Genomic DNA, 27,890 nt, shown 5'->3' with positions numbered 1-27,890 from the left:
AAGACTGTTTGACATTCGATGTTACTATAGTATATCCAAAGTCATTCTATGCACAATGAAACTGGGACAAAATTAAAATGCCTCCCTTTTACATCCTTCCTTTCTGTGGATAACTGTTCTATAAAAATCGCAACCTGTAAAGGTGTAAAAAAGATGAGTACCTGTATCTTTTATTTCTTTACAGCGCATAGCTACGAGCTCCACTTATTGCTATGAAAAAGACGCCAAATTTCGATCTGCAGAAAAGTTGTCCCTGTTGTACATGTATTTCAGCGTTACATTTTTCCTTCACTTTCTAATTCATAAGAATCAGAAACTTGCATTGCTACAGAATATATGACTAGAATTTGTTTGAGTTCAAGATTTTATTATAGTCTTTTTTTTTTTTTTTCTCTATTAAGTGTCTTGTGATCTCCATTTTTATTCAAATCAGTCATCTTCAGTGGCCAGTGTCTTAGACGATTTATAACAAACACGGATTCAGTAAGTTTAGAATAACAAAATTCTGAAATTGTGAAAGAACTGAAACTTGATACTTGGCTTTCCTGTCAAGTACATTTTTATCTAGAATACATGTAGATTCTTGTTCTTTTCTCTGAACGTAAATATAAGAAATCGAATGAACCTAGCATATTAAGAGAAGTTTGATTGTGATTCTACCGACCCAGAAGATTTTAAGGCTGATCATTTGTTACCCACCTTAAAGTACCATCAGGCTGGCAGCAAAACTTCAATGCCTCGGGTGTTTTAAGTTTATTTTTTTAAATTTAAAGGAAAGTTAGTCAAAAAAATACTATTATTAGATATATATATATACATACAGAAAAAGACCTTCAAATAATTTGAATCACTGTTAAACAGAAACACTGTTGCCTTCACTGTAATAACTAATATATGCTTGTATTATCCATGTTTTATTCAAACAAAGTACAACTGGCTGTGATGAATTTTATATTTTGATTTTGTGATTTGTACTTCTCATATTATCGTACATACCTTCACTGAGTATGTTCACTTTTTATTGTTTAAATCCATGATCTTAAAGAACCTCAAATATTTATAAACCTATACAGTTACAAATATAGACCAGCAAGCATTAGATCGACGGAACTTTCCAGCAGTTGTTTATAATAGTTTATAGAACAAATCAAGTGTTCATTGCTGTAAAACTAATATGAATTACTAACACTTGTGAAACGATCTCCATGAGGAATATTCTCCTGCAGCATTTTCTGCTTTTTTAAAAGGTATTTTAAAGGTGTGTTACTCAGTCAGAGCTGAAAGGTCATGGTGGTTGTGCCTCTTTATAAAGATACTTTCATACCTATGTTTTATACTATACACACAGTCAGCCTCACAGTATTACAAGAATATGAACATTCTATTTTTGATATTACAGCCTACATGATATGAAGAAAGAACATCTATCTGCGTGTGTCTTCTCTGAACCCACAGCTTTTTTCCCTCTCTGATGATTTTTTTCTTTCAATTTTGCCTGTGTGACTTAAAATTGCATGTATGCACATGTATTAAAGTTATGAAAAGTGGCTTAAAAAAAGCTGGTTGCGATGTGTTTACACTGCTTCTCAATTTTCTACAGGTGAATCTGTGATTCTCTTCTTTATTTAGATTTTATCATAGTTTTGATGTGTAGTATTATACATACTATCTTTTTAGAATTTTCTTTACAGCTCTGAATCTCTAAAAGTTTATTTATTGAATCACTCTTTTTCTGCACTTCTCTTTAGACTGACTTTGCATTTTTCCATGCCTTGTGTGTCTTTATGATGAATCTTAAGACTTGCTTAGCTTTTTAAAAAATCTTTTAACATTTTGTATTATAACATATTATAAGTACAGTTTCGAAAGAGGAACGAGTTATATCACACAGTATTATCAACCCTGACAAACAATTCGATTGATGTGTTGGTACAATTAGTATTCACTTTTTATCATGCTATACTATACAGCACTTCACTAAGTATTAGACATAAATTTTTCTTTCTATGATTTGCCCACACCCATAGTCAACCTTACAGTATTACTATTAGAACATTGTGTGCTTTCAGTGTACATTTTACTCCATTTTACATGTTTGTTATGCACTGTTTTCTATTTCAATAAAATTGTTAAGTCAGCTCTGTAGTTTTTTTTACCTTTACTATAAACTATTACTAGATACATACATTGAAAAAGCTGTTTACTTACTACAATCCCTATGATCCGCAACAAAAAACAAAAAAACCCACATGGGATGTGAATGAGAGGTACCTTGGAACTGGTAAAAAGAAAAGAGGCCAATGTACTGCAAAGTGTCGAGGTAATAATTTTTGACGATGAAAGAAATTGTCAACCCTTGCCCCACTTTAACTATCTGTCAGTGAGAATCTACATCAAGTAGTAAATTCTAATGCATGAGTATAAAAATAAAAAAACACAGTCTACTTTAAGTATGTATCGATTGTGCTTACCTTTTCTTTATTCATAGAGCCTAGAGGCTCCAAACAGGATGACCTGAGCTGATAATTAGTAGATTTCTTATTTTTTGCACTTTCTTGCTCCAGCTTCTATCAGTGGACTGACTGCAGTAGAGATGATGATCTCATTCTTGATGGCACTACTGTTTGCATTCCACTTAACTTATATTTCTCTTCCCTTTTCACCATCTTTACTTTGTCTATAAACTTGTGTGAACGCATATATTTCTTTTCTAGTTTCTGACATTTTTTAGTCTGTATATAATAATAAAAAATAAAATGTTCCGTCTTAGTATCAGTTTAACATTTGTCACCACATTTAACCCCACAACAATTCTTTATCAATTATAAAAATAAGTGTATTGCAAGGAGAGACGGCTAAACTACAGCATGGTAGCCTATCCACTATGACTATAAATATGTGACTCATCGTGGTGAAATCAGGCGTTTGTCCAAATAATGAAATCAAAGAAATCTGCATTTTTCCACTCATTTGGCAATTTTGATCATTTTTTTTTTTCTTTTCTGGCTCAACGTCTTCTATGTCTATTCAGAAACACAAATATATTTGTGGATTTCACTGAAAAACGTTGAATCGAGGAACAAAAAATATAAATTTTCTGTATCCGAGGACTCTAAAGCTAATAGTGGGCTGACTTAGGCCAGCAGTCCCATTACCCACTGCAAATTTTAGTAGGAAGGAACCACTTGGCATGTAAGTACCTTACACCATATTATTGGAAATTAGAAACGGACACAAGGTCCACAAGCATATTCAGGCCCTCATTTGCATAAATTAAAAATGGCCGCCACTGAAATATAATGAAAATGATAACTGGATATAACTTTTGACAGACAAATGGTAGAACATTAATTTTGGTGTTGTGTCAAATAAATATATGGCTGGCAAACTCAATGACACCATCAAAGTTATAATAAAAGGTCAAATTCACTCTTAACCTGCATAAATGAAAAATGGCCGCCACTGAAGTATAATGAAAATACGAACCGAATATATAACTTTTGACAGAAGAATGATAGAAATATAAATGTGTTGTTTCATAGTAAGTTCTGGCTGACAAACTAAATGACACCCAAAGAATTATCATAAAAGGTCAAATTGATTCTTAATATGCATACATTAAAAATGGACGCCTTGAAATTTTTTTTAAAATTACGCACAACCATAATTTTGGAAAGATGCTAGGACTACACATGTGGTTTTGTTTTTGTAATTTAAAATCCCTTTAGCAGGCCAGGTTCACCCATATTTTGCCTATTCTTTCAATAACCAATGCGTTATGTTCACTGATATGTACACATTATTTTCATTGATTGAAACAAGCTCCCCTGCATGCACAGAGAGTACTGCATTTCACACCAGCTTTGCAACATTTGCATGGAGGCTTGCACACTTTCTTGCACTGACATGTCACAAGGCATTTGTGGTTCTTTGTAATAGGGGCAAGTGTTGTCCATCGAGGTAACCACTTGTCATTTGTTATGACCCATCCCCATTCATATTAGTCAGGCAAGGTTGGAGAACAGATGAGGGCTTGGCCCCAGATGTGGCCTGCCTGATATGCTGCGTGTAATGTAATGTGAGTTGTAGCAATGCATCCTTTGTAGGTGGCAAGTTCTCAAAATGCCTGCCTTTGTAGTAGAACAATTCCATGTGTGCTGCATTGACTGACGTGACGTCCAAGGACCTGTCGTAAAGGCGAACGATGAATGCCTCTACTTAGGACATGACATCATCATCGATTCTACTTGGGAATGTTGACAGGCGCCGAAGTGCTGCAGTGAGCTCTGGGAATTCCTGCCAAATAAAACAGCCCATTCTGTTCTCTTGCCTTTTCCTTGAAATGCTGAGGTGGTGTCACAGCCGGTCAGAGAATGAAATGCTAGAAGAGCACGAGACTTGGATGGTCCCAACTACATAGCAATCTGGTGAACTGGGATATGTCTGTATGACTTGCCGGATCCAAAGGCTATCCAGAGCTCATCAAGGTTGAGATCTTGGAAACAGGACACAGCTATTATCACTACATCACTGTCACTAGCACGAATGGTGATGTGTTTAAATCCTTCATGTGTCGCATCTGCAACATGGAAAAAATCATTGAATCAGCTTCCTCATGAATACAAGGTGCTAAAGCGCGAGTACTTGAGCGAACAGGTGAAGTGAGAAGATTCTCTCCGAAGGTTGTAACAACTTGCTTGCCCTCTGTGTACATCTCTTGCATTTTCTCTGCTAACAGAGAAAACAGTTCTGTTTTGTTCTCATCGACTCGTAAAAATCCTTGCCAGTTACTCATTACTTTGGTTGATGATGTCACTCGACACCGCATGCCACTGCCTCTGGTTTCCCGAGTGCTGGATTTGAGACTATCGTGTTTGTAGGCATCCCACGACACACCCTTTAGCCATGACATCACAATAAGGAAGAAACACCTGGTCTGCATAATCCTGAAATGTTGATGCCGTACCAGGTTTCAGTGATTGCAGGATGAAGGCACCATCTAGAATACCAACATCAGAATTAGGGGAAGTATCAGAAGTAGAATCTCAATATCACCTTCGAGGAACTTGAGAATTTCAGATTTTGTTTCTTTGTGCATCTGACCCTGGGAACTGAGAGATGGTGGTAATGTAGTGTTCTCATGTGCAAACATTTCTTCACCAATGTCCCTTCCGGAGTGCGCGGAGAGCATCATTTAAATAAACTGGGTTCGTTCTTCCTTCGTGGAAGCAAGGTCGGATTTTTCTTTAGGGTGACCTTATTTGGGCCACAGTGTGGCCTAAATAAGCTAAACCCCCCTCCCTTACCTTATTTAGGCCACACTGTGGCCCAAATAAGCTAAACCCCCCTCCCTTACCTTATTTAGGCCACATCATATGGTAGATTTCTTGAACTAACCATGGATTCGGAAGGTCGAGATTCTACTGATCTTTTTATTTAGTGCGGGGGATTATTTCAAAATAGAGGATGATTCTAAATAAGTGGACCAAGTGTAAGAGTTGTGTGTGTGTGTGTGTGTATGTGTTTGTTTTGTGTGTGGTTGTGGTGAGAGAGAGAGAGAGAGAGAGTAAATGTAGTAGTGTGTTTGTATGTGTATGTGTAATGTGTGAATGTTATTGTGTGCATGAGTGTCTATCTCAGTTGTACGGTCCAAATGTACATTATTTTGTTGAGAATTTTACATAGAACTCAACTACAAAACACCTTTATACAAAGTCACAGAAATATTCTTTTTGTGCTTATTGAGGTGCAGTACAGGGTGATTAAAACCTGCAAGGATAATTGGACAAAATGGGCAATATCTTACTAATGGTCATATTTAGACAAATCCTATATCATTCTCTTTTTTTCTTAACAGCTCATGGTTATTAAAGAGTCAGCAAACTAGATCAAGGTAGTAATTTCGGATTCCTAATATTATGGGCATTCTTTAAAAAATTTAAACTTGTTTTTAGCGCTTTTTTCAACGTAAAACGGATTCCGTTAAAAAAACAACAACAACAATGACCTTATCTTTCTTTTTTAAGGTATTGTGCATACATTTGTGTGAAACTATTTTATTCTATGCTTTCAAGTACATGAAAAAAGCTAATAAAATCAAGCAAAATGTTCTTCAGAGACATAGATCTAGTAGTAAGCCCACTGGAACATTTTATAAACCGTGAAAAGATCACCAGAAAATAACAAAATTATCTTATGATTTTCACTTGCACTTGCAATTTTTTTGACAAATTATCGTCTACCTCGTTATCTTTTTTTTTCACATTTTTCTTCACTATTCATGACAACTGGCATGTTTTCCAGTTATTATCAAGGAAGTGGATAGGCGGACCACGGGGTCTATCTAGCCCCAAAAGGATAGGTGGACCGCGGGGTCTACCTAACAAAATGCTGTTTTAGGATGTGAACCCTGGAATCAGCGTAGTGAAATAAGTAGATCTAGGTTTGACTAAGGATCGGTGGACCCCGGGGTCAACATAGTGAAATAAGTAGATCTCAGTTTATTTTATTGTAAGACTGGCGGAGCCCGTGGTCAACGTAGTGAAATTATAAGTAGATCTAGGTTTAAATTAATAAGGATTGGTGGACCCCTGGGTCAACGTAGTGAAATTATAAGTAGATCTAGGTTTAATTAAGGTTTGGTGGACCCTGGGGTCAACGTAGTGAAATAAGTACATGTAGATCTAGGTTTAATTTTAAGGATTGGTGGACCCAGGAGTCAACGTAGTGAAATAGGAAGGTTTAGGTTTAAGGTGGACCCCAGGGTCTACCTAACGAAATTTAATACTAGTTAGGTTTTAGAATAGGTGGACCATGCGGTCACCGTAGTAAAATAAGTAGGTTTAATCACGGTGTCCCGGGGGTCCACCAATTCTTAATTAAACCTTCTTATTCCTCTACGGCTATGGTGACTCCGGGGTCCACCAATCCTTTTAAAATTAAACCTACTTATTTCACTACGGTGACCCCGGGGTCTACTAATCTTTAAATAAATCTACTTACATGTATTTCACTACGGTGACCCCGGGGTCCACCTGTCCTAAAACCTAGTATTTTGCTAGGTAGACCCCGTTTTTAACAATATCCAGAAAATAACATAAAATGAGTATATAGATCTATATCTATACGTATTTTATTAAGTATATACTTAAAAATAAAAGACTGAGCAGAGGCTTACAATGTAAATTCTGTGCTCTACACGTAGAGAAAGTCTTAAGTTTGCGCAAAACAGATTTTAGAAAAAAAAGTTGATCTAATTATTCTAATAAAAGTAAAAGTGATTGTTATGGTGAGATTTGTTATCATTAATTCTGGAAATACAGATAGTTGCTGAATGTAAAATTAACTAGAACTGTGCAATTCGTTTTATTTCAATTCCAAAGCCCAAAGGCATAGCAATGAGTTAGAACTAGATCTAGCAGTTGTAGGCTCTCTGGCTGCTTCTAACATTTGTCTGCTACTACTGATTCTAGACAGGGAATCTAGATCTAGATCTAGCTATCACCTGCACTATTAAAGTCAAATATATGGTAAAATAAAAACAAAACTGTGAATCGCTTTGTCAGTCAGTACATCCCAATTGCCATAGCAGCACGTATTAATAGTTGAATAATTATACCGAAGCAACATGTTATCACAGTGTGCAGGGGAGAGCGGGGTGCCCGGGTCGCTGACCGGTCGATTCGGTGGTTCGGCTTTTGTAGATCTATGCATTTTTTACGGAAAGCCCTATTACTAGATCTATTAGTGTTGTGAAAACTTCAACCTCTACAGCTAAGGCGGCAAAAGATGTTGGAAAATAATAATACGTCCTGAAGTTTCATAATTTATACAGAATAATACAGCCAGTAGTTTTTATCTCATCGAGTTATAAAAATGGCCTTGTAACTTGTTTTCAGAAGCAAATTTTAATAGTTACAGTTCTACCGAATCGATTTTCACGCAAATTCAACCATTTTGATGACCATTTCTTTTCCTTTTAAAAAGATAAAGGCCTGTCGGATGTGGCAGTGCGATTAACACTAAATTGTTTAGACCCATCAAAACACAAGGCTTCGTGGCCGATCACAAAGGTCTACGGGCTTATCGAGGCCGATTCGCCCTGCCGCGTGCACGTTCACTAAACTGCCTACTAGATAGAATCTACTACCAAAGATTCTTCTCGATCTTTGCTACTACTACTACTACTACTACATCTACATGTAGGCTACTACTACTAGACAGTACGAGAGATGTACTACTACGAGACAGTACGAGAGAGTGCCACCCAGGCAAAGATAGTGTAACTTTGACTCAGCCACGTTGTGTACACACTTTTTATACCCCAAATTTAACCCGGAAGTCCATTCGGAGGATTTGACCTTTTTACTTGACCAAAGTGTGCCAAAATGGTAGCCTAGATTTTGCCCCTCCATGAAGGAAAAATCTGGCCCTCATTCAAACCATTGAGATTGAGCAAAACTTTGCGTATCATGCTTTGTTCTTACAATATTCATTATGATATATATAAGTTGTACACTGAGACAAAACTGTACTAAATGAGAAAGGTGCACCATTATGAAAGTGGAACGAACTCAGTTGCCTTAAAAGGGTGTCCCCTGGTAGTTTGAGCATGTGTGGCCTAAATAAGCTAAACCCCCCTCCCTTACCTTATTTAGGCCACCTGTGGCCTATATAAGCTAAACCCCCCTCCCTTACCTTATTTAGGCCATATGTGGCCCAAATAAGCACTCCCTTTTCTTTACGTTGTTGAGCTTTTACACCGAAAAGAGGCAATCTATTCAGGTGAAAGGTGGAGGTCCATGGAGATGTGCTGGATGAAACCCTTTCTGAAAATAATGTATCATACTTGTCTTTTCCAATTTTTGTGATGTTTCTCACAGTCACAGAGCTCATAACATAACCTGTCATGATTCTGGATCTGTCAAGAGAAATCAATTGCCCAGATACTTCAAGGAAAGGATTTCCCACATCAGAGAATACACTGATTAAGCCATTCACATCTTCTCTGAAAGTCTCTCGACATTTAGGATACTGTTCATGGTGCTTCCTGTGACTGTTTTGATGTGTGTTTTCGAACTCCTCAATGATGTGAGCAAGGTCTGGTCCAGTAATCATAAATCTTTCAAGGGCTACAGGATCCTCAGTCAGTCCAATTATTCCTCCATCACCCTTCAGAGAACCGATGAGCTGCTCATAAATTTGGTCCATGGCAATGCTAGAAAATGCACGACTTGTCTTCTGTCCTACGAATTTTCCCTTCATGCACACTTTATGTGTATTTCTCGAAGGCCACACATATCTCGTAGATGAATGGGTAGATTGCGGACATAGTGTTTGTGATCAAGAGCATACACCCATGGCATGAGATGTTCTACAGTCACTAAGTACAGATCAAACGATGCAGTCCGAATCAACTTCACAAACTGCAGAACCATCAGCTGCAGCTCAAGAGTCTGGTGCCAGTACAAGAATTGCGGTTCTCGGTCTCGCTGATACCTAATCTAAGCATCCAGTTCCAATGGGTCATCTTCAATAGTTGTTGTCAGGTATTCACGATGGGCTTGTCTCAGTAAACTATACAAAGCAAGAGCGGTGACTTGGTGCATGTAGCGAGTGCGAGTCAGATGTGTCACCAACATCATAGAATCAGCAACTCCACTTGAAGCCACACCACTGACTGACAGAAGTGATGTCAATCCACTCCCTTCCAGCCACTCCCCTAGGCCCTTCAAACAGCATTTTCTCAGTGTGCAGCGCCCCAAGCATCACCACAAACTTGTCCTCTCCCAAGACATCTGAAAATTTCCACGGAATCTTCTTTGCCAATGTAAAGAGTGGCTGATCAGCAACCATGACCGGGGTCTGTCCTGAATTCAGTGACTTTGTAACAGCAGCAACAATGTTCATCCCATGGAATACCATCATTGGACTGTGAGCTGATTCCCTAAAAAGGGGAAGCATCATCACTGGGGTGACTGGTGAAAGCGGAGGTCCAAGCTTGTCATTTTGAAATATGCAAAATATATAATATACTTCATAATCACATCATGTGACTAACATATTGAATAAATAAAAAACCGGACCTTCTACATCCAAAATATTTTCAATGGTTAAGGCATCCCCAAAAACATATATTTTGACACCATTTTCGTGAAAATCGAAGATGTGTATGATAATTTAGAGTTATTTTCATTTTGCTTGATTTTTCAATGGCATCCATTTTTAATTTATGCAAATTAGAGTGAAATTATGCAGATAGAGCTTGTGTCCGTTTATCAAAATTCTTAGTTTTGTTCAAGGTACGTGTGTGCCAAGTGGCATGTTCCTACTAAAATTTGCAGTGGGGGTGGAGTTAGGGAGCCCACTATAAGGAAGAAACCAGACTTTGGAGGCCATTTCCTCGATTATTTTACCTCTGAAATCATGCGACCCCCCACCTACTTCAATCACAAATATAGCGACTTCTTTTCAAGATATATGGATATTTTTTCCAAAGAAAGCAAGGCAAATGAACAATCTTTAAGTTTAAGCTGATACCAATAATTTTATATACCCAAAAATAGACAAGCCCCTGATTCTATCACGTCCTGACACATATTATTGACTAAAACTACACTATGTGTGTGTGTGTAAATTTTAACTGTTCACAATGCCAGCAAAATGTCAGTTTCTAGTCGACCATGTGAAAGGCCAGTCTTTATCAACAGAACAACTCTGGTGCTGCCCATCTCCCCCAAAGACTCTCAATGGATTTACACAACAATAGAAATAGAAATGCACTGACTCAATAAATGAGTCTGCAAAAGAGCAACATAATTGGCATATATATTGGCGTGAAAAGTATTTTAGGGTATGAGACAACTTTGCCATATGTGTCACTTTGTCAATGAAGGTTAGAAACAAAGTCATTGTGCAGACATGAGCCATGCCCTCCTCGAGCCCTTCCCTTAAATCAGTAGACATTGTGATTCCCAACTCACAACACAGAGTCTTCAGTAGCATTTCAGTCATAAAAAAAGGGCCATCATTGCCATGCGCAATAGTGTGGAGATGAAAATATCCTTGGCGAGTTCCTGCACCTCTGAAATATTATTATACAAACAGACTATATTACCAAGTCATAGATGTGTGTTATGCTGGAAGGAGTATTGTGTAAAGAATTACACAGGCACACATTAGTGTTTAGCATACAGAGCCTCTGGAAACATACACAGTTGGTAACGTCTATAACTGAAATCAGCTGTCACTATTTCAACATCCCAATCATATGTCAAAAAACAAGACAGAAAGACACAAGTTTACACAAAGCAAGATTGATAAATTTATTCACTGGATCGTACACACTTGCTCATGGTGGTAACATTGCTAAACTCTCAAACAATGTTCTATAAATTATTTCAAATTCATGTTATGTTTGTTACTACAGTATCCTGACTACCGTTTCTTCTTTCTACCCTTCTTGTTTTTCCTCTTTCCTTGGCCAGCACTAGCGCTTGCCTGACTAGGCAAATTAGAAGTGTCAATTTTGTAGGCTTCTGCTCTTTGTAACTGGCCAGGACAGTCACTTTCCTGCTGCACTGTATAACACGGCGACTGTGATGCTGAGACTAAAGAGGGAACAGGATTTTGGGAAGAGACAGTTGTTTTTGAGTTTTGACATGAGTCAAGATCCTGACCTTCTTGAATCTCTTTGTGACAACAATTTGCAATTCCACTAGACATTATTTGAGCTGATTCCTGATAGCACATGCTCCTTTCACATTCACACTGCGATTCTACAGTCTTATCACAGGTCTCTGAGCTAGAAATGGATTCAGCACTCTCGGTAACATTATTATGTACAGTTTCTGTGTTAGTGTTAGACACCGGGTCGGCGCTTTTACATACTATCTGTGAGTCAGATACTGGCTCAGGACCCATTGGCAAAGTCTTTGAAGCAGACTCCGGTTCACAACTATTTGGCGCCATCTCTGACCTGGATGTTGAATCAGCATCCTCAGTAACAATGCCTGCTAAAGGAAAAGAAACACTGTGCTGAAGGCGATCATCTAAAGACAATTCTCTTACATCAGCTGATTCTGTCACACCACAGGCATCTACAACAATACCTGAACTATCGCTGCCCTTGTCAAAGTCCTGACATCCACCATCATTAACACTACTGACTTTTCTTGCTAATAGACTTTCACCACCTGTTTCCTCATCATAGAATTCACAATCAGAATCAAACATAGGGTCAACATAGTTGTAAAATCTGTCATCCTCATCCTCTTCATAAGCTGTTGGTTCACAAACAGTTTCTGAAGTATGTTCAAAATTAAACTTCGGTTTCTTTTCCAACACATCTTTCAACTGCACGATATCTTCAGCTTTGGGAAAATGGTCCAACAATAGGATGCCTCTCTCTCCATTATCCGCAAGTTCGTCCACAAAACCAAACCAATAGATGACAGCACCAGAACCAAACCTGAAAAATTCGCAGAGCACAAAACAAAACAAAATTAATTAAAATAAATTTCATGCTACAGTAAGAATCAAAATCAGGTACACGCAAAATTAGGAAAAAAGACCATGAACTTTCAATACTTACCAGCTACTCTCTCGTCCCAACAATCATTAATGTATTGTCGAACCTGTCATGACGGCCACCTCTACAAACGGCCACTTTCCATTTCCCCCCTTGAGTTTTTTCTATAATTTCAGTGTAAAACGGGCACCTGTCCAACGCAGCCGCTGCCTCCATATTTTAACACAACCCCTACCACACCAAACAATAACACCTGTCTTAGATGGCCACCTTAGTGACTCCCTTACGTTTAGTCACAAATTATACATTGGCCTCTGGCTTCGAGGATGAGCCATCGTAATTCAATCACCTGTCATTGTTGTTAAGTAGTCCCTCCAACCGATCATATTGCATAGGCCCCTCTCACTGTTGACCAATAAGTAACAATACATTTTTAGCTGTTGGTGAGGTAAGCGTGTGATCCCTCATACCCTACTAGCCCCACCCATACCTATACACAAAGAGTACGTGAGATGAGTGGTCACTGTTCACTCAGTCTGTAACAAAGTAACAATGGACATCAACAAGAACTTGCAACAGAAGCGTCGCTTGTTCTCAGAGTGGTGGCGACCCATGTGTTAGTTTTAACATGGTACTTGATCTTACTCGTCTGACACATTTTGGTTTATTGTCATCCTTGCACAAAATCAGCAACAAAATTTTTAAAAAGCAAACAAAAAACAAACCAGCAACAACAGAAATACGTCTACCTTCGGTTGGGACCTCAGAAGGGAACGGTTTGTTTTCTTTATCTTGAAAAGTCCTGCCTAAGACGGCCACCTTTCTTATACGGCCACTTTTCTCCTTGATAATGGGTGACCATCTTACACAGGTTCAACTGTATCTTTCTAATTCATTTTCTAAATTTAGTACCCCTGAGACATAAGCAAAATGCAGATGTTCACAGTTGAAAATCTTTTCAACAGAGCAAAAATCTGTCATGTCTACCTTCACATGTGCAACTTTCTACTGGACAGCAAAACTCAAATCCCACTTTAAAAAAAGTTTGTGACTCTAGATATAATATGAATTTGCCAACAAAGAGAAACCCACTTAACCTTATTCAGTCAACTGACTTATTCCAACTCTTTAAGAAACTGCACACAACTTTGATGCAGCAGGGTCCTTACACATCACCCCCCTAATCATCATTGTTTCCCATTACACTGTGCTAGTCATACTTTTCCTTTTTGAATACTATATTCTATTCATAAAAGTGGACAAATTCAAACGTTAGACTTCCCAAATTAAGTGTTATGTAAATCACGTGAAAGCACAACTGCTAGATCGAGCACATCCATTTATATCCTATTAGTTTTGATGTCTCTTTTCAGAAAAAATAAACTGAAACCATAAATTTAAAGTAACACTATGACACAATAGAAGTGAAGATTCATTATGTAAAAACATAGCCAAATTGCACTTATGCAGGGCATAGCAGTGTATCTAGAAAATGTGCAGCAGCCAAGGCATGCAATGTGAAAATTTTTTGTATCAAAGCATTATATTGTAAGAAGAAATAACTTAAAGCTAAGAACAAAACTTAGGATTGGATAAACAAAGAGTTCAACAATAAATTTCTGTTTGCGACAATTGCATGAAACAGTCAATGTTGTTAATCCTCAGCAGAGGCGATCTCTTCGATAGACAACCTTATTAACTATAAATTAACCATATTGTGATATTCATACTAAACATGTATTATCTTTGTACAGCCACACACAACCGTCATAACGATGAACTCTACTCATAATTCAAAATTACACACGTGCCTTGCAGTGACAAGTAATAGCAAAAGTAATGAAAGAAAGCAAAACAAATTGACACATGTAATTTCGGATGCTAAGTCCAAAACTCAAAGAGACCCTTGATATCCAGTTACAAAGTCTATGGTGATCTCACCATGAAGCAAAATACGTGAGCTGTAAATTATATTATATCAAACCCCAAAGCTAATCTTAGTGATCAGATACCTCCCACCCCTACACATACCCTCTTTTCTATTGGGCAATTTCACAACCACACCATCAAAATGAACCTTCGTCAAAACCTTTCAAAATCAGGTATTTAAATATTCACAAACTAATTCTTACCTGTTCTTATATGGCAGGAACTGATCAATGGTATACTGTTCATGGTTGATTGGGTCACCGAAAGATGCTTTGCTCTCTATCCAGTTGACAACACGCTTGTTGATCACTGTAAGGCAAAAGGAAGAAAAATGCTCAGTAAATAGTAATGAAAAGGCCATAATGGTCTGGCTGGGCATCGGAAAATGTAGGAGAAGAGTGTGTGCCTAGCAATTGGTATGGGACAGGACAACTACCTTCACTTCTATCAAAAGAGTATTGTGTTATACTCTTTACAGTTCCCTTTTCCTGAAAATATAATTTACAGCAAACAAACAAAATTACTCAGGAATAGATCATAAATAGCTGTGTTATCCTCAGGGATGGATAAAAACAGACTAAGATTTGAAACACAAAATTTTCGTACCCCTTGTGAGAGGCGCCTTATTCTATTGCATGTGATGCAGATCTCACTGAATGTAAGGAGTGAGCACTGGTACCTAATCAGAAGAAATGAAGGTCTTTCTTCTTGTTTGATTCATATGTAGTAGGTCTGAGGTTGCTGAACAGTGAAATGGTAAGTTAAGGGTGCTGTGAAATACTCGCACTGCATCTTTCTCTCCTACATCACATGCAGACCAGTAGCTGAAAAAGTGTGTCAGCTGTGATTGTTTTTGATTTTGAATGCAGAAGCAACAAACGCTTATATGATCTCGAAGAAGGAACGTGGGGGTCATGATCTGAGCATTCCTTTAATCCAAGAATGTACTGCTGACATGACGGTAACCCATGGTGTGACCTGGAAGTTCTGGCTAGTGGGTTTTCTTTTGATGGCAATTAGCTGGCAAGCTTTCAGCACACAGGTGGCATATGTACAAATTAAGAGTACATATCTCGTTATTTCCATCTGTGCTTCTTTCAAACATACACTATATAAATTTTGAATGTGAAAAATCCAATAAGTCATTAACAGAACATCTAATTAAAAAAACAACAACCCAAAACAAAAGAAACTGAACCATAAAGATCTATCATAATGTGATCTAAATTTCATGAAGGAGAAGGTAACAGTAATCAAAATTTACTGTATCACAAGAAAAATTTAGTTTTGGGACAAAAATACAATTATAGTCCTGACCAAGCAAGAACATTTTACAGCAGAACCTGACCACTTACTTATGGGAATTTTCAGTTTTATGTCTGGAGTTTTGTCAAAGCCTTCGTCTCTCATCTGGTCTTCATCTATAGATTTAATGGGAAATAAAACACCAACACAAACAGAAATAATTAAGGGTACATATTTTCCATATCATATAGAAATGAAAATTCCAATGAGATATGCTGCTTATCCGTCTCATAAGTCTATAACTTACAGATTCAAAATGATAATTTACGTTGACAATTCAAAAGTCAGCATGATGCTTGTTTCTTATGTTGTTGAGTTGTAGTACATGCGTATATAAGGCAAGAGAGAATAAATATTGACATATTATTTTGCCTAGAACAAACAATTTAAAGGAAAAAAAAAAAAAAAGAAATAGAAAGAGCTGACTTAATATGGTGAACCAACAAATTACCTGCATGAAAATACAAGTATTACAAAGGGTAAAAAAACAAAAACAAGATAAAAATTTTACATTCCAATTCATAAATACCCAGAAAAGTTTAAAAAATATATTTGTGAAATAATTACTATGTCCTGCTCTTAGACATTACGAGGACATTGACACTTTCCCATTTAAATACAAGGTTTAATTTAAGTATCAGGGTATACAAGAAATCAATGGTTATGGCATACCTATGAAGGACAAACCAGCTCTCAAACAGTGAGACTGTAAGATGATTTCATACTCAGCACCACAAGTTCTGAAAGACATTCATATTCATATGAATATGTTAATACGGATTACAAATAGTTTTTAACAAAATAAACTAATATATTCATGATCATATGACATATTTGAGCTTTATACAGCTTAAACCTAGGGCTTCACTTACAAGCAACGGTGTAATAAAAGTTATACATAAGATTTTAAAATAAAGAAGCTTGGATTATAATTAAAAGCAGATGGAAAGACTTTTTAGTGACAGGGAAAGATTTGTAATCCAGAAATAAAAAAACTACATGCATCAGCAAATAGCTTTAACAAAACAAACTGAAGTATTCATATGAAACATCTGAGCTTAATAGTATAAAGCCTAAACCAAGAGCTTCATTTACAAACAACTGCGGTATAATAAAAGCAATTCAAATTCTGTACATACAACCCAAACATTTTTTATACTGTCTAGTGATTTAAAAGTTAGATTCTCTATCAAAAACTTACTTTTTGATACTGTCAACAGCTGGACCATAAAAATTGTCCAGCATAGTCGTCTGCAAGAAAAAGGGAACAGCACATCATAAGCATCTTAATCAAAAAGAGTACATGACAGGGCGATCTTGCTTCACAGAACAATAGTCAACTCAAATATTTCAAAAAAGTTACAAAAAAGTTAAAATAATGCATTCTTCTGCATTTCCCAAATATTAGAGGATTAATATAATTTCTTTCTATTGATTATGCGTTCACCGGGTTTACAATCATTTTTTTCCAATCTTATAATTTTCAATATGTTTTTAAAAAAGTTGTTAAAAATTGCTTTTTTCTTATAGAACTATTGCACAACACTTAACCCCATCCGTACGTCGTGTTTTACTATCATATCCATACAACGTGGGGAACTCTGTTCCACCACTTTCCAAAGAGGATATTTACTTGATAATCCGATCGGTACGTTTGCATAGCAGTCTGTTAAAATGATTTTTTGAGAAATACTGAAAGTTTCAAAGAGATCTTTGTACTAGAAGTATTCTAAAATATGAAGAATACAACTCCACGGGTACAAAATGACTCCAGGGCGTTCGGATAGGGTTAAAGAATGTTGCTCTATAGGCCTGAACATTTTCTCCTGTAGTGTTAAATGGACTTTGTAACAATGAAACTAAAAATTATTTAAATTTCATGGATGAGATAAACCAGCATTCAAAATCTTATGGAAAATACAATACATAAAGCCCAATACATAAAGCCATAATACAGAGTGACTTGGCAGTTCTCATAGTTGCAAAAGCATAAAAAACATACCCAACATTTTAAAAAATGAAGAAAAAAAAAGAAAAAGAAAACAAGGGAGCACAGAGATATATACTCAATACCCCCAGGAATTGAAAGCAGAACTCATTCAAGAAAAGGCACTCACAAGCAGAATGTTAACACAGCACTATATGAAGAAAGTGATTATAGAAACTAAAGTGTAAAAATTTAAATATTTTATGAATATCACCTCATATATTTCTGCGGCCAACTCTGGATTTGGAAGTTTTGCTATGTCTCGAAAACAGTCTGTCATAACTCCAGGGGGCACTGTGAAATGGACAAAAATAAATCCCTTACATTTCAAAAACCTTTGTCATTCTTGCGTAGCATTTGAACAACATTTAAACCAGGTCTCATGGCACAATATACATGTGCGAGAAGCATAAATTATAGAAGTACCAACAACAAGAGCAAGCAAAACTTTTCTTTAATCTGGAAAAGAAAAAGATACCGATAATGATTAATAAGGACACAGTGACAGAGGAGACAGAACCACACAGTGATAGAGGAGACAGAAGCAGGGTACAATACAGGAAACAAGCAACAGTAAGACTTTACACTCTCACATCAGAACCAGAGAAGCATAGTTAATAAATCGATATACGACTACAGTCTGCTAAAGGGGAGGAGCGACCCTTGATTTTGCAGATTTTGGGTCAGGCTATGCAAAATTTTATGTTGGCTGATTTTTGAAGATCAACCAGTTTTTTGTCTAAAAATAGCATGAACACAATTGAGAAAGTCGTTATTCTCCTTGTAAATTGCTTTTGAAAACATGAGGATGGGTTAATAAAGTGAATGTTCACAATAATTGTCGTTTTTAACAAAATGTATTTTTTTTTGGGCAGATTTTTCCCTACTCCCTTAATTTTTGTCCTTTTGACATTAAACTTTCAAGAAACATAGATGGCAAGGCTGCCATCAATGTAATAGAGAGATATTTGCAAAAACAATAACACTTTTCCTTTGGCAAGCGATTACGCAACCTAAATTCAGAAAAAGTTTTTTATACTTTGGGAAAATTCTCACATTTTTTTTCCTTTTGCATTTATAGAAAAAAACCTGCTGTTACTCTGACAGGGTCTGGTTTAGGTATATTCTCACCAAATTTGGTCAGTAAGTAAGAAAGCCTTTGGGATTTGAAATTCATTATTTATTTTCAAGATGGTGGCTGTTTCCATAGCAATCGCTGTAGCTATGCCAAAATAAAATTGCGTATCAAGAGATTTTACCATGCCTAACTTACATGTGTACTTAGATTTGATCTCTGCCAACAAATATAGAAAATGGTCCTCAAGGGTAGCTCCTCCCTGATAAGACAAATGCATTTCATACTATTTTCTTGAATCAAATTTCCACTTTATTCAAAAAACAAAAAAAGTAAAAAAATAACTGCACTCCTTATGTTAATAAAGGTCCGAAAACAATAAATAAAAAGCAAAGGTTCACCATCTCTGTATTTTAGATAATCTGGATCGATAATAACAACAGCATTGTAGATAAAGTTAATATTTCAACAGAGCTTGCACTATGACCTTAGCAGTTGCGAGCGCCGTAAAACCTTATACTATACATACATACATACAGAGCTTGCACTGGCTTACAGGTAGTTTTTCCTTGCAACAAAACCAACAGATAGTTTATACAGAAAAGCTTTAGGTATTATGACCCGAGTCTGTTCCCTACATGCACTTCTGCCTTCCCCGCGTTCTCTGCCCACATGGTATACATCATTCAAGTAGTACTCCTCCAGGATAATTCTTGCAAGCAAACATGGAGAAATGTCATTCTGTTGGATGGAAAGAAAAAAACCCCATAAAGATAAATTCAGGAAAAACAAGTACAGGTAATTGAAAAAAGTAAGGGGGAACAAAAATAAAGTGTTGATAAGTCTAGTGCACTGATAACGCATCTTACACCACTCTAAACACAAAAAAATCCCTAAGAAACACAGCAATTAAGACACATAGAGTGAAAAAAAAAAGTAGAAACCATCAGATAAAAAAAAAAAAAAAACTGAACTCATTCACTAAATTGCTTTTTACCCTCCAGGGCATAATTCCTGCAGAGAGCATGTGCATGTTTAGTTTTGTCTACTATGTTCTTGACAAAGTATAACATACACTGGAATCTCTTTAAAAATTGAAATCTGTGGGACTGCCTGATTTTCTTTGGTTTAGCCATATTTTCAGTTCAGAGAGGCTGCTTAAATAGAAGAAACAAAATTAGGGATCTTATTGTTTTTCACTTAACTGGCATTTTTTTTATTGTCCGAGATCAATTCAAGCTGACTCCACTACATTATAATTTATCAAATGAATGTAAAGTGAAAGGGGAACTGGAAAAAAAAAGAATATTTATCGGATCAAAACTTTAATATATTTTGGAAAGTCTGGACAGGAATAATTGGATATTTTTTAAACACTTTGCCATGACAAGGCTCCTATGGTAAAAACCCTTGCCATCAAAAGGCAAAGGCATTTTGGAAAAAAAAAATGAAGAAGCTGGGTGGTAAACATCACTGATCAAGGAGATGTGACGGAAAAGTGTTAAAGTTTATGGTCGAGCTAATGAAATAGCTTTTCAGAGTGACGAGGAAAAGGCTGAGCTGATCAGTCGGCCTGTCACAGTAAATGAGTTTAAAAACTCGACAAAATCACAGCAGCAGAAATCAACATTTCGACAAAGCAAATGTTCTCCAAATGTTTCTATCTACCAGGAATAATTTTTAGAACAATTTAGACAGTACCCGTGCACATTTACAGTACACCTGACCCTGTGTAGACGTACAGTCAGAAGTAGATAGCTTCATCTCACCTTAGCGGCTAATCTGGCAATGACATGCTCCTCTGATCTAGACTTGGCTTCCTTGTATCTGAAAACAAATGAAGTAAATGCATAAAAAACACTCCTGAACCTAAAAAAAGAAGTGGCTAAACCAGCAGCCAACTACACAAAACCAATAAAAGTGACTTCTAAAAAATAGCTTTATTAAAATCCAAATTCATATACAATGAGGAGAGATATCTTCACAGGAACTTCATAAATTTTAGCGTAAATTATAAACGGAATTCTAAATGTTGGAGAAGTGATGATTTAGTCTAAAACAAATAACTATGTTTTTATCACTTGACCAAGGTTTGCTAATCATTTAATAAATTCAGAAGTCTTTCCAAAAGTTAAAAAAATGAGTAAAAATGAAACAAAAAAATTGCTAAAATTTATCTTCAGTTGATTACCTCTCAGAACTGCCGAGCAAGCTTCTTTTCACAGAGCATTAAAATTGAATACACGACGGCTGTCAACAAGTCCTTTTGGGGTTGCTTCAGTTACGTTAGACAATTACAACTGGAGCATCTCAGATAATTATAAAGCACTGATATTTTTACCAATCAGGAATGCACAAAAATAAACTCTTAAACTAACATACACAACACATACAGTTTGTAGTATTTCTCCCTTGTCTCTCTGCGGTAGTGGTGGTAGTGGAAACGCCTCATTCGTCTCTGAGGAAAAAAAAAAAGAGGAAGAACATAAGTGTAAATTACACAATTACACAAATGAATATTTTTACTTCTACTCATTAATTTCTCATCGTTTTTCCATATTAAGGATAATGAAAACCACCACACTAAACCAAATGTGGGGGCTCTCGTGGCCTAGAGGTTAAAGGTGTTGGCCTCTCATTTAAAGGTCCCGGGTTCGAATGCGGGTAGCGACAGAAAAATTTTCTTCTCTAAAATTGTCTTTTTTCACCTCCTTTCCTGCTCTCTAGCAATGTTCTGTTGTCTGCTTTCATTTCCACTTTCTGCCCCCACGCCCTCACCTCCTTTGCCCCCTCCTCTGGGCTCCTGACTCTTTCTGCAGCCTTTCTACTGCTACTCCTTGGCTCCTCCTAACTGCTGTCTTTCTGCCACACCCCTGATCTTCTGGTAGGAAAGATCTACACCTAGCCTTCTCGGACAAGGGTGAAAAATCTTGGAGGGCCCGTGCGTGTGCAAGTTGCGCACGTTAAAGATCCCTTGGTGGTCTAAAATCGATAAGAGTAGGCTTCGGCCGCCACCCGGGCAAAATTCAAAATTTCCTACCAACTGAAAATATAAGGTGTGTCCCGCGCGCTCATATGTCCTTATACAGTTGCGAGCGCCGTAAAAAATACTTTACAAAAAAAAAAAAAAAAAAAAAAAAATGTTTATCTTCAAGAATCTTATGCTGAACAGAAATTGAGGACAAAAATGTCCACATCATCACACAGTCTTTTAAACATAATTTCCAAACCAATTATACCGGACAGAGTTACTAAAAAAACATTTTAAAAATTAAAGTTACATGAACAAAGCACATGTTGAGAACATGCACTTTAATACATATCTATTCCATTTTCTCTTTTCATGCCTTTAGAACACTTTCCTTTTCATACACTTGGTTCAGAACCCAACCTGAACCTTTCAAAAATACTTGAAAAACAGAACATATAAACTATACAGCAGGGGTCCCAAATTCGCCACCAATATTTTGTAGCCTCTACTTGACATCAAAGTTTAAGTTACTATTATTGCAACGGGCAAAGAAATGAGAATAATTTACAGTCAAATCTACCACAGGGGCCTCTCATGGTCTGGAGGACAGTGTTCGCCACTTATTCAACAGGTCCGTAGTTCGAAACCTTACAGCGAAGGAACATTTTTCTTCTCCAAAATCTCATTCTTTCATTTCCTTTCCTGCTCTCTAACCATGCTCTGTCGTCTGCTTTCGTCTCCATTTTGCGACCCCCCCCCCCCCCGGGCTCCTGACTCTTTCTGCAGCCTTTCTTCTGCTTCTCCCCTTGGCTCCATCCCTAACCTTAGGATAGGTAAGATCTAACATCATGTAGCCTTCTCAGATAAGGGCGAAAAATCTCTGAGCAGGGTCCTGTGTGTGCGAATTGCGCACATTAAAGATCCCTTGGTGATCCAAAATCGATAGGAGTAGGCTTCGGACACCATCAGGGCAAAATTCAATTTAATTCAAAATTAATTCCTATCAAACTAAAAGTGTTTCATATGTCCAGCGCACTCATGTGACCTTATGCAGTTGTGAGCACCGTAAAACATCCGCTTATTACTAAAACAAAAACATTTCAAACAAACTTACCACATAGTATTGAGCTTGAATACTTCTTAGAGTCTTTTCCCCAACAGTTTTCCTAAAAAGAGAGAAAGAAGGAATGAATGTTCATTTTAGATCTCTAAAGATCTTACTATCTAGTAAAGTGACCACCTGAAAATCTGGCAAGTCGGTTCTTCTAAGGTTGACAAGTTTGTTTGGCAGATTTCAAAGTGTAAACCTCAGCACCTGTTGGTTTGCTTCCCTTGTCAATTCTAAAATTTATGACCAACAGTGAAGCCAGAGAAAAAATAGACAGGTTGGTTTTGTAGGAGAATGAGTGTCTTTTTTTTCCATTCAATACAGGTGTGTGCATGTTATTTTATGAGTTTGATTTTGACACAAATTTAATGATATCAATTAGGATTACCTTATTTAAAAAACAATCTGATTTTGTGGTTTTGATCTTTTCATTATCGATTAAGCCTAACCGTCCTAACGATATTTGTGGCAAAAACAAGTTTCCAGGATCTCCTGCAGAACACACTCTGACCATTGAGTGACCATGGCGGCCCTGGTACCCCAAGAGGAACGTAGGTTGTAAAGCAAATTTAGCCTTATTAGTAGATTAGAGCCGCATCTCTAGTAAACATGCGCTGATTAAGTGTTAAAAATAGTGTTTCAATGTTTATGGTGCAAGTGAGAACCAGTAGCCTGAGTAGCGTAGCTTCTTCTATCCTTCTTTGATTTAGAAAAGGCTGCCATAAAATTTTCTCTTATTCCCCCCCCCCCCTCCCCTGAGGGGATTTAAAAGTATTTTACTCCATTTTTTTTACGAAGGTGGGTGTGTTCTTGAGTGCATGATTTAGTTTTACTGTCATTCATATTTTTGGCGTTTTTCTTTGCATTCTAGGACCTACGCTAGGATCCCTGTCACTGGGCGCTCCAGGCGACAAAACTCGCCTCCCTCTCTCACTCCGCAGAGCGCACGAGGCGACTAAAATCGCCAATGGGCAGACCAGCTCTTGAGCGCGGGAGGCGACTATTGTCGATTTGGGGGAAAACCTTTTCTTTTGAGCAAATATTATAGTGCCACCTTTTGTTGCTATTATTTGGTTCTGTAATGGAAAATTTTACTCTTGAATGGTTTAAATAAAACCAATCAAAATTAAGAAAAAAAACAAGTCTAGGGTCAAGGCAGGCACTGCGTGCCTTAAGAATAATCGAGGGATAACATGTTTATTGTGTTGTAAACAAATCCAATTCTAACATTTCAAGGACATACTAGATCTATAACAAACATTATTTCATAAACTGTAATAAACAGCTTTCAGTTAAGGCCTTTGTACAAAAACCCACTACTCTGGCAAGTGAATTCCTTTCTGAATTTAGAAATACACTTGTCAAGGGTTTTGGTGACCATGCGTGCATACTCTCAAGATTAAAAAAAAAGGAAACAATAAGAATCCCCGCGGGAGCCTAGAAAAATCGGCCAGCGCTCTGGGGCAGGTCACGAATGGTCACTTTTACAAAAATCACAAATTATTTTCTATCTTCTCGAGTTCGAATATGAAAAAATGTTATTCAGACTCTGATTCTTGTCCAGCATGACATCACTTCCAACTTCCTGTGACTCGTGACTCCGGCTTCCTGTCCTGCCTCACTCGTGACTCGCCTCAGGCTGGGTAGAGACCGGGATCACTTCGGGCAAAAAGGCGTTTTGTGCAGGAGCCGAGTTTTAATCTTATGATGAATTTGAGGCCGGCCTGAAAAGTTATAGCGCTTCTAATAAATGTTTATTTGTCAAGAGGTCATCAGAAGCAATTAAAGATGGCTCGTTAGCGTGTGTAGGGGTCGGATGTGTGGCTGTGTGCGTGTCGGGGAGGGGGGTGGGGGGGGGCACTATCGGTCCGGGCGTTGAACGTCGCATACGCGTCAGTCTTTTTCCCCCCGGCAACTGATCATTATTACAATATTTAATAAGCTAGTCTTGACATAGATCTACGTAATGAATTGTGCGCTGGTCTATGGAATCAAAAGTTGCCGTATGCTCAGCTCTACACAGCAACACAACTTTTTCTGGATAAACAGCTCATAATAAGCAGGTGCCAGGTGGTCTGCTAATCTTCAATTTCATCTCTTTCTACAACAAAGAAAGTGGGAAACATGGGGGGTGGGAGGGGGGGGCGTATCAATGAGGCGGTGGGCATCGGATCGGCAGAAAAGGTGTGTGTGTGGGGGGGGGGGGACTAAAAAATGGCGGAAAATTGGAAGCACTGAACGTTATCTAGAACTATAGAACGAAGACACTTCCTTTTTTCCGAACAACATTTTTTCATATTCGGACTCGAGTACGAATAATAATTTTTTTTATTCGGACTCGAGTCCGAATATGAAAAAATGTTATTCCGACTCGAGTCCGAATAACGACGGCCTATTATAAATAATAAATAGAAAGCTATGAAAAAATAGAGTGTTATTTTCATCACTCCCACGGTATTCATTCTCATGGCTAAAACACACGTTTCTCGGCAAGTGCGCTGTACACCAACAGCCAACAATACACACTTACTTAGAAGTCAAGGCTGGATCCAAGCAGATCGGGTCAGCGGGGCCGAAGGCCCCATCGCGGCCGATGAATGCGCGGTGATTTCGGGATTATATTACGGCTATAAATGGAAGGGATGGCTCCCTATACAGAACGCATTGGTCAAAAAAGACAAAAACGGGCGTTTTGGGGTTTCTAGACTTAAAAAATGAATTGAGCGACCCCACAAAGTGCTAAAGTGTAACTTTAGCTGTTCGGGAAATTGAAATGAGAACTTGAAATGCTCGTTAAGGATTGCAAAAACATATTTACGGATTGGGTCGGAACTACTTTTTGCTCGCTAAATTTAGCTGACTTGGGAACTCTCTCCGGAACTACTTCTGGACAAATCTGTTATTCTGTAACTGTAATAGGAGGACTTCCGTAACGAGCGACCACTATATGAGACAGAGCAGAATTGAGGGCAGGGGATAGGGGAAGATCTAGGGGAAGGGGTAGGGGTATTGAGGGCTAGGGGTAGGGGCAGATCTAGGGGTAGGGATAGGGGTATTGAGGGCTAGGGGTAGACGAGCGACCACTATACTATATGAGACAGAGCAGAATTGAGGGCAGGGGATAGGGGCAGATCTAGGGGTAGATCTAGGGGTAGGGGTAGGGGTATTGAGGGCTAGGGGTAGGGGCAGATCAAGGGGTAGGGGTAGGGGCAGATCAAGGGGTAGGGGTAGGGTTTGGGTTAGGGTTAGGGGTCGACCAGTATGAGTCATGAGACAGCAGAATTGAGGGCTAGGGGTAGGGGTAGTATAGGGTTAGGGTTAGGCCTCTTCTTATTGTGTTTGATGGGGTGGTCACTCGTTACGGAAGTCCTTAATTACAGTGGAAGGTAAGTTGTGAGATATTTCATTGAGATGTACGATGGTTGAAAGGTCGGGGTAGTTGTCATTCGAATAACCGTGAGTAAAATACTAACTATACACATTATTTCACTAAATGAGCTATTATAAAGACTAGGGTGGAGTATTCGAGTTGTAGTTGTAGTGATTGGTCAAACGCGCGTATGAATACTTGTTGCAGGATGTAAACAAAGATGGGGCATGCAGGGACATTCGAGTGGATTTTTCAGATTCTTTAGTCGTCTTTGGACGCAGCGAGTGCTTTTATATTGTGTTTAGAACTCAAATTATGTTTTTTGAACGGATATTGTAGAAAGTGTTTTAATTGTTAAGTGGTTAATAGTTTTTCTTTCTCATTTTGGAGGGAAATTAACACTTTTGCTGGCGTATTAATATTTGGAAGAGGCTAGCCGTACTTATTCTTAATATGATGGCTAGACTGACCTATTTACAAAAAATAGGCCTACTGAATTGTAAATATACATTTTTAGTGTGCAGTACCTAAAGTATTTGTATTTGGGACGAAACCAGGGGCCTTAATGACAGTGCATGTATTTTAAACCTCCTGTTTTCTAATGTTAATTAATAGGGCCTAAGATAAGTACGGCTAGACTGTCAGGCTAGCCGTACTTAATATTGATGGCTGAATTGTAAATGAAATTTTTAGTTTGCAATGCCTAAAGTATTTGTATTTCAGACAAAACCAAAAGTGCAAAAGGTGCCTTACTGACTTGCATGTATTTGAACCTGAATAATTACTAGATCTAGATCTAATGAGACCTGTGTACTTAACAGGCTTGAGTCGATTGGGCCAAACCTAGATCTAAGTACGGCTAGACTGCCAGTCTAGCCGTACTTTAAGTACGGCTAGACTGGCTAGCCACTTCGTTTAGTTCGTTAATATTTTTCCCGATTTTTCTCTATTATTTCATTGTATTGACCCGGTCTGCTTGGATTTTACCAAAGTCAATTCAATAGACGAGTGACCCCGGCGGCCTGCCCGGAACGACGTAATCGGTTGCTAATAAGATTCGCATCTCAGCACAGACGCAGGACAAGAGTTAAATATAAATTGATCTAAAATTACTTGATTCTAGATCTAGATCTAGAATATAAAGTAGATCTAGAGTGGTTGGACCACATACGAACCAGATTAGATCTAGATAATCTAGAAAATCTAGATCTAGAGTATAAAAGCGAAACTTACACAATGTTCGGATAGGTTTTTCTCAGTACCAAGATACCCTCATTGAAAGACGGCTTCCTGCTCAGAATTTCAAGAACAGCATCATAAACTTCTTGTTTCATGGTTACTCTATATAATGTGTTATCACATATGGAAGCGGAAAATGAATAAAACAATAAATTTCAATAAAAGTGATGCCAAAAGACTGCGTGCTTCGAAATCCTTTTTCAAAATGTGTACTTTGAAAAGTGTTATTTATTTATTTTCGTTTTTAAAAGCTTCCGCTTCCGCAAAGGGACAGAAGTATGTCTATTTCCGTTAAAATATGGTATGCCAATTAGTTAAATTAATATATTTCAACCGATTAAAATTTATTGACCTAAATATTAACTTTGTAGCTTTCA

General features: G+C 37.6%; 1 protein-coding gene across 1 annotated transcript; it reads right to left on the bottom strand.

The window, feature by feature from the left end:
- Nucleotides 1–11,299: 11,299 nt before the first annotated feature.
- Nucleotides 11,300–27,770, bottom strand: LOC101864514. Its single transcript, XM_005094353.3, has 11 exons — nt 27,508–27,770; nt 22,911–22,962; nt 21,219–21,283; nt 20,595–20,652; nt 19,464–19,566; nt 17,965–18,044; nt 16,965–17,014; nt 16,436–16,503; nt 15,814–15,879; nt 14,662–14,767; nt 11,300–12,469 (listed from the first exon to the last, which is right to left on the bottom strand). The coding sequence occupies exons 1-11, from the start codon at nt 27,606–27,608 to the stop codon at nt 11,437–11,439; spliced, it is 1,782 nt and encodes a 593-aa protein (XP_005094410.1). The 5' UTR covers nt 27,609–27,770; the 3' UTR covers nt 11,300–11,436.
- Between the last annotated feature and the right edge of the window lie 120 nt (nt 27,771–27,890).

Source organism: Aplysia californica, unplaced genomic scaffold (assembly GCF_000002075.1).
Source record: "Aplysia californica isolate F4 #8 unplaced genomic scaffold, AplCal3.0 scaffold00080, whole genome shotgun sequence".
Classification (NCBI taxonomy): domain Eukaryota; kingdom Metazoa; phylum Mollusca; class Gastropoda; order Aplysiida; family Aplysiidae; genus Aplysia; species Aplysia californica.
This window is presented reverse-complemented; position numbering and strand designations above follow the sequence as displayed.

Coding starts and splice junctions, on each gene's coding strand:
- LOC101864514 (XM_005094353.3), bottom strand. CDS start 27,608: ATGAAACAAGAAGTTTATGATGCTGTTCTTGAAATTCTGAGCAGGAAG. Junction 20,653..21,218: donor AGGGAGAAATACTACAAACT/GTATGTGTTGTG, acceptor ATTTGTTTTCAG/ATACAAGGAAGCCAAGTCTA. Junction 12,470..14,661: donor TTCCTGCCATATAAGAACAG/GTAAGAATTAGT, acceptor CGAATTTTTCAG/GTTTGGTTCTGGTGCTGTCA.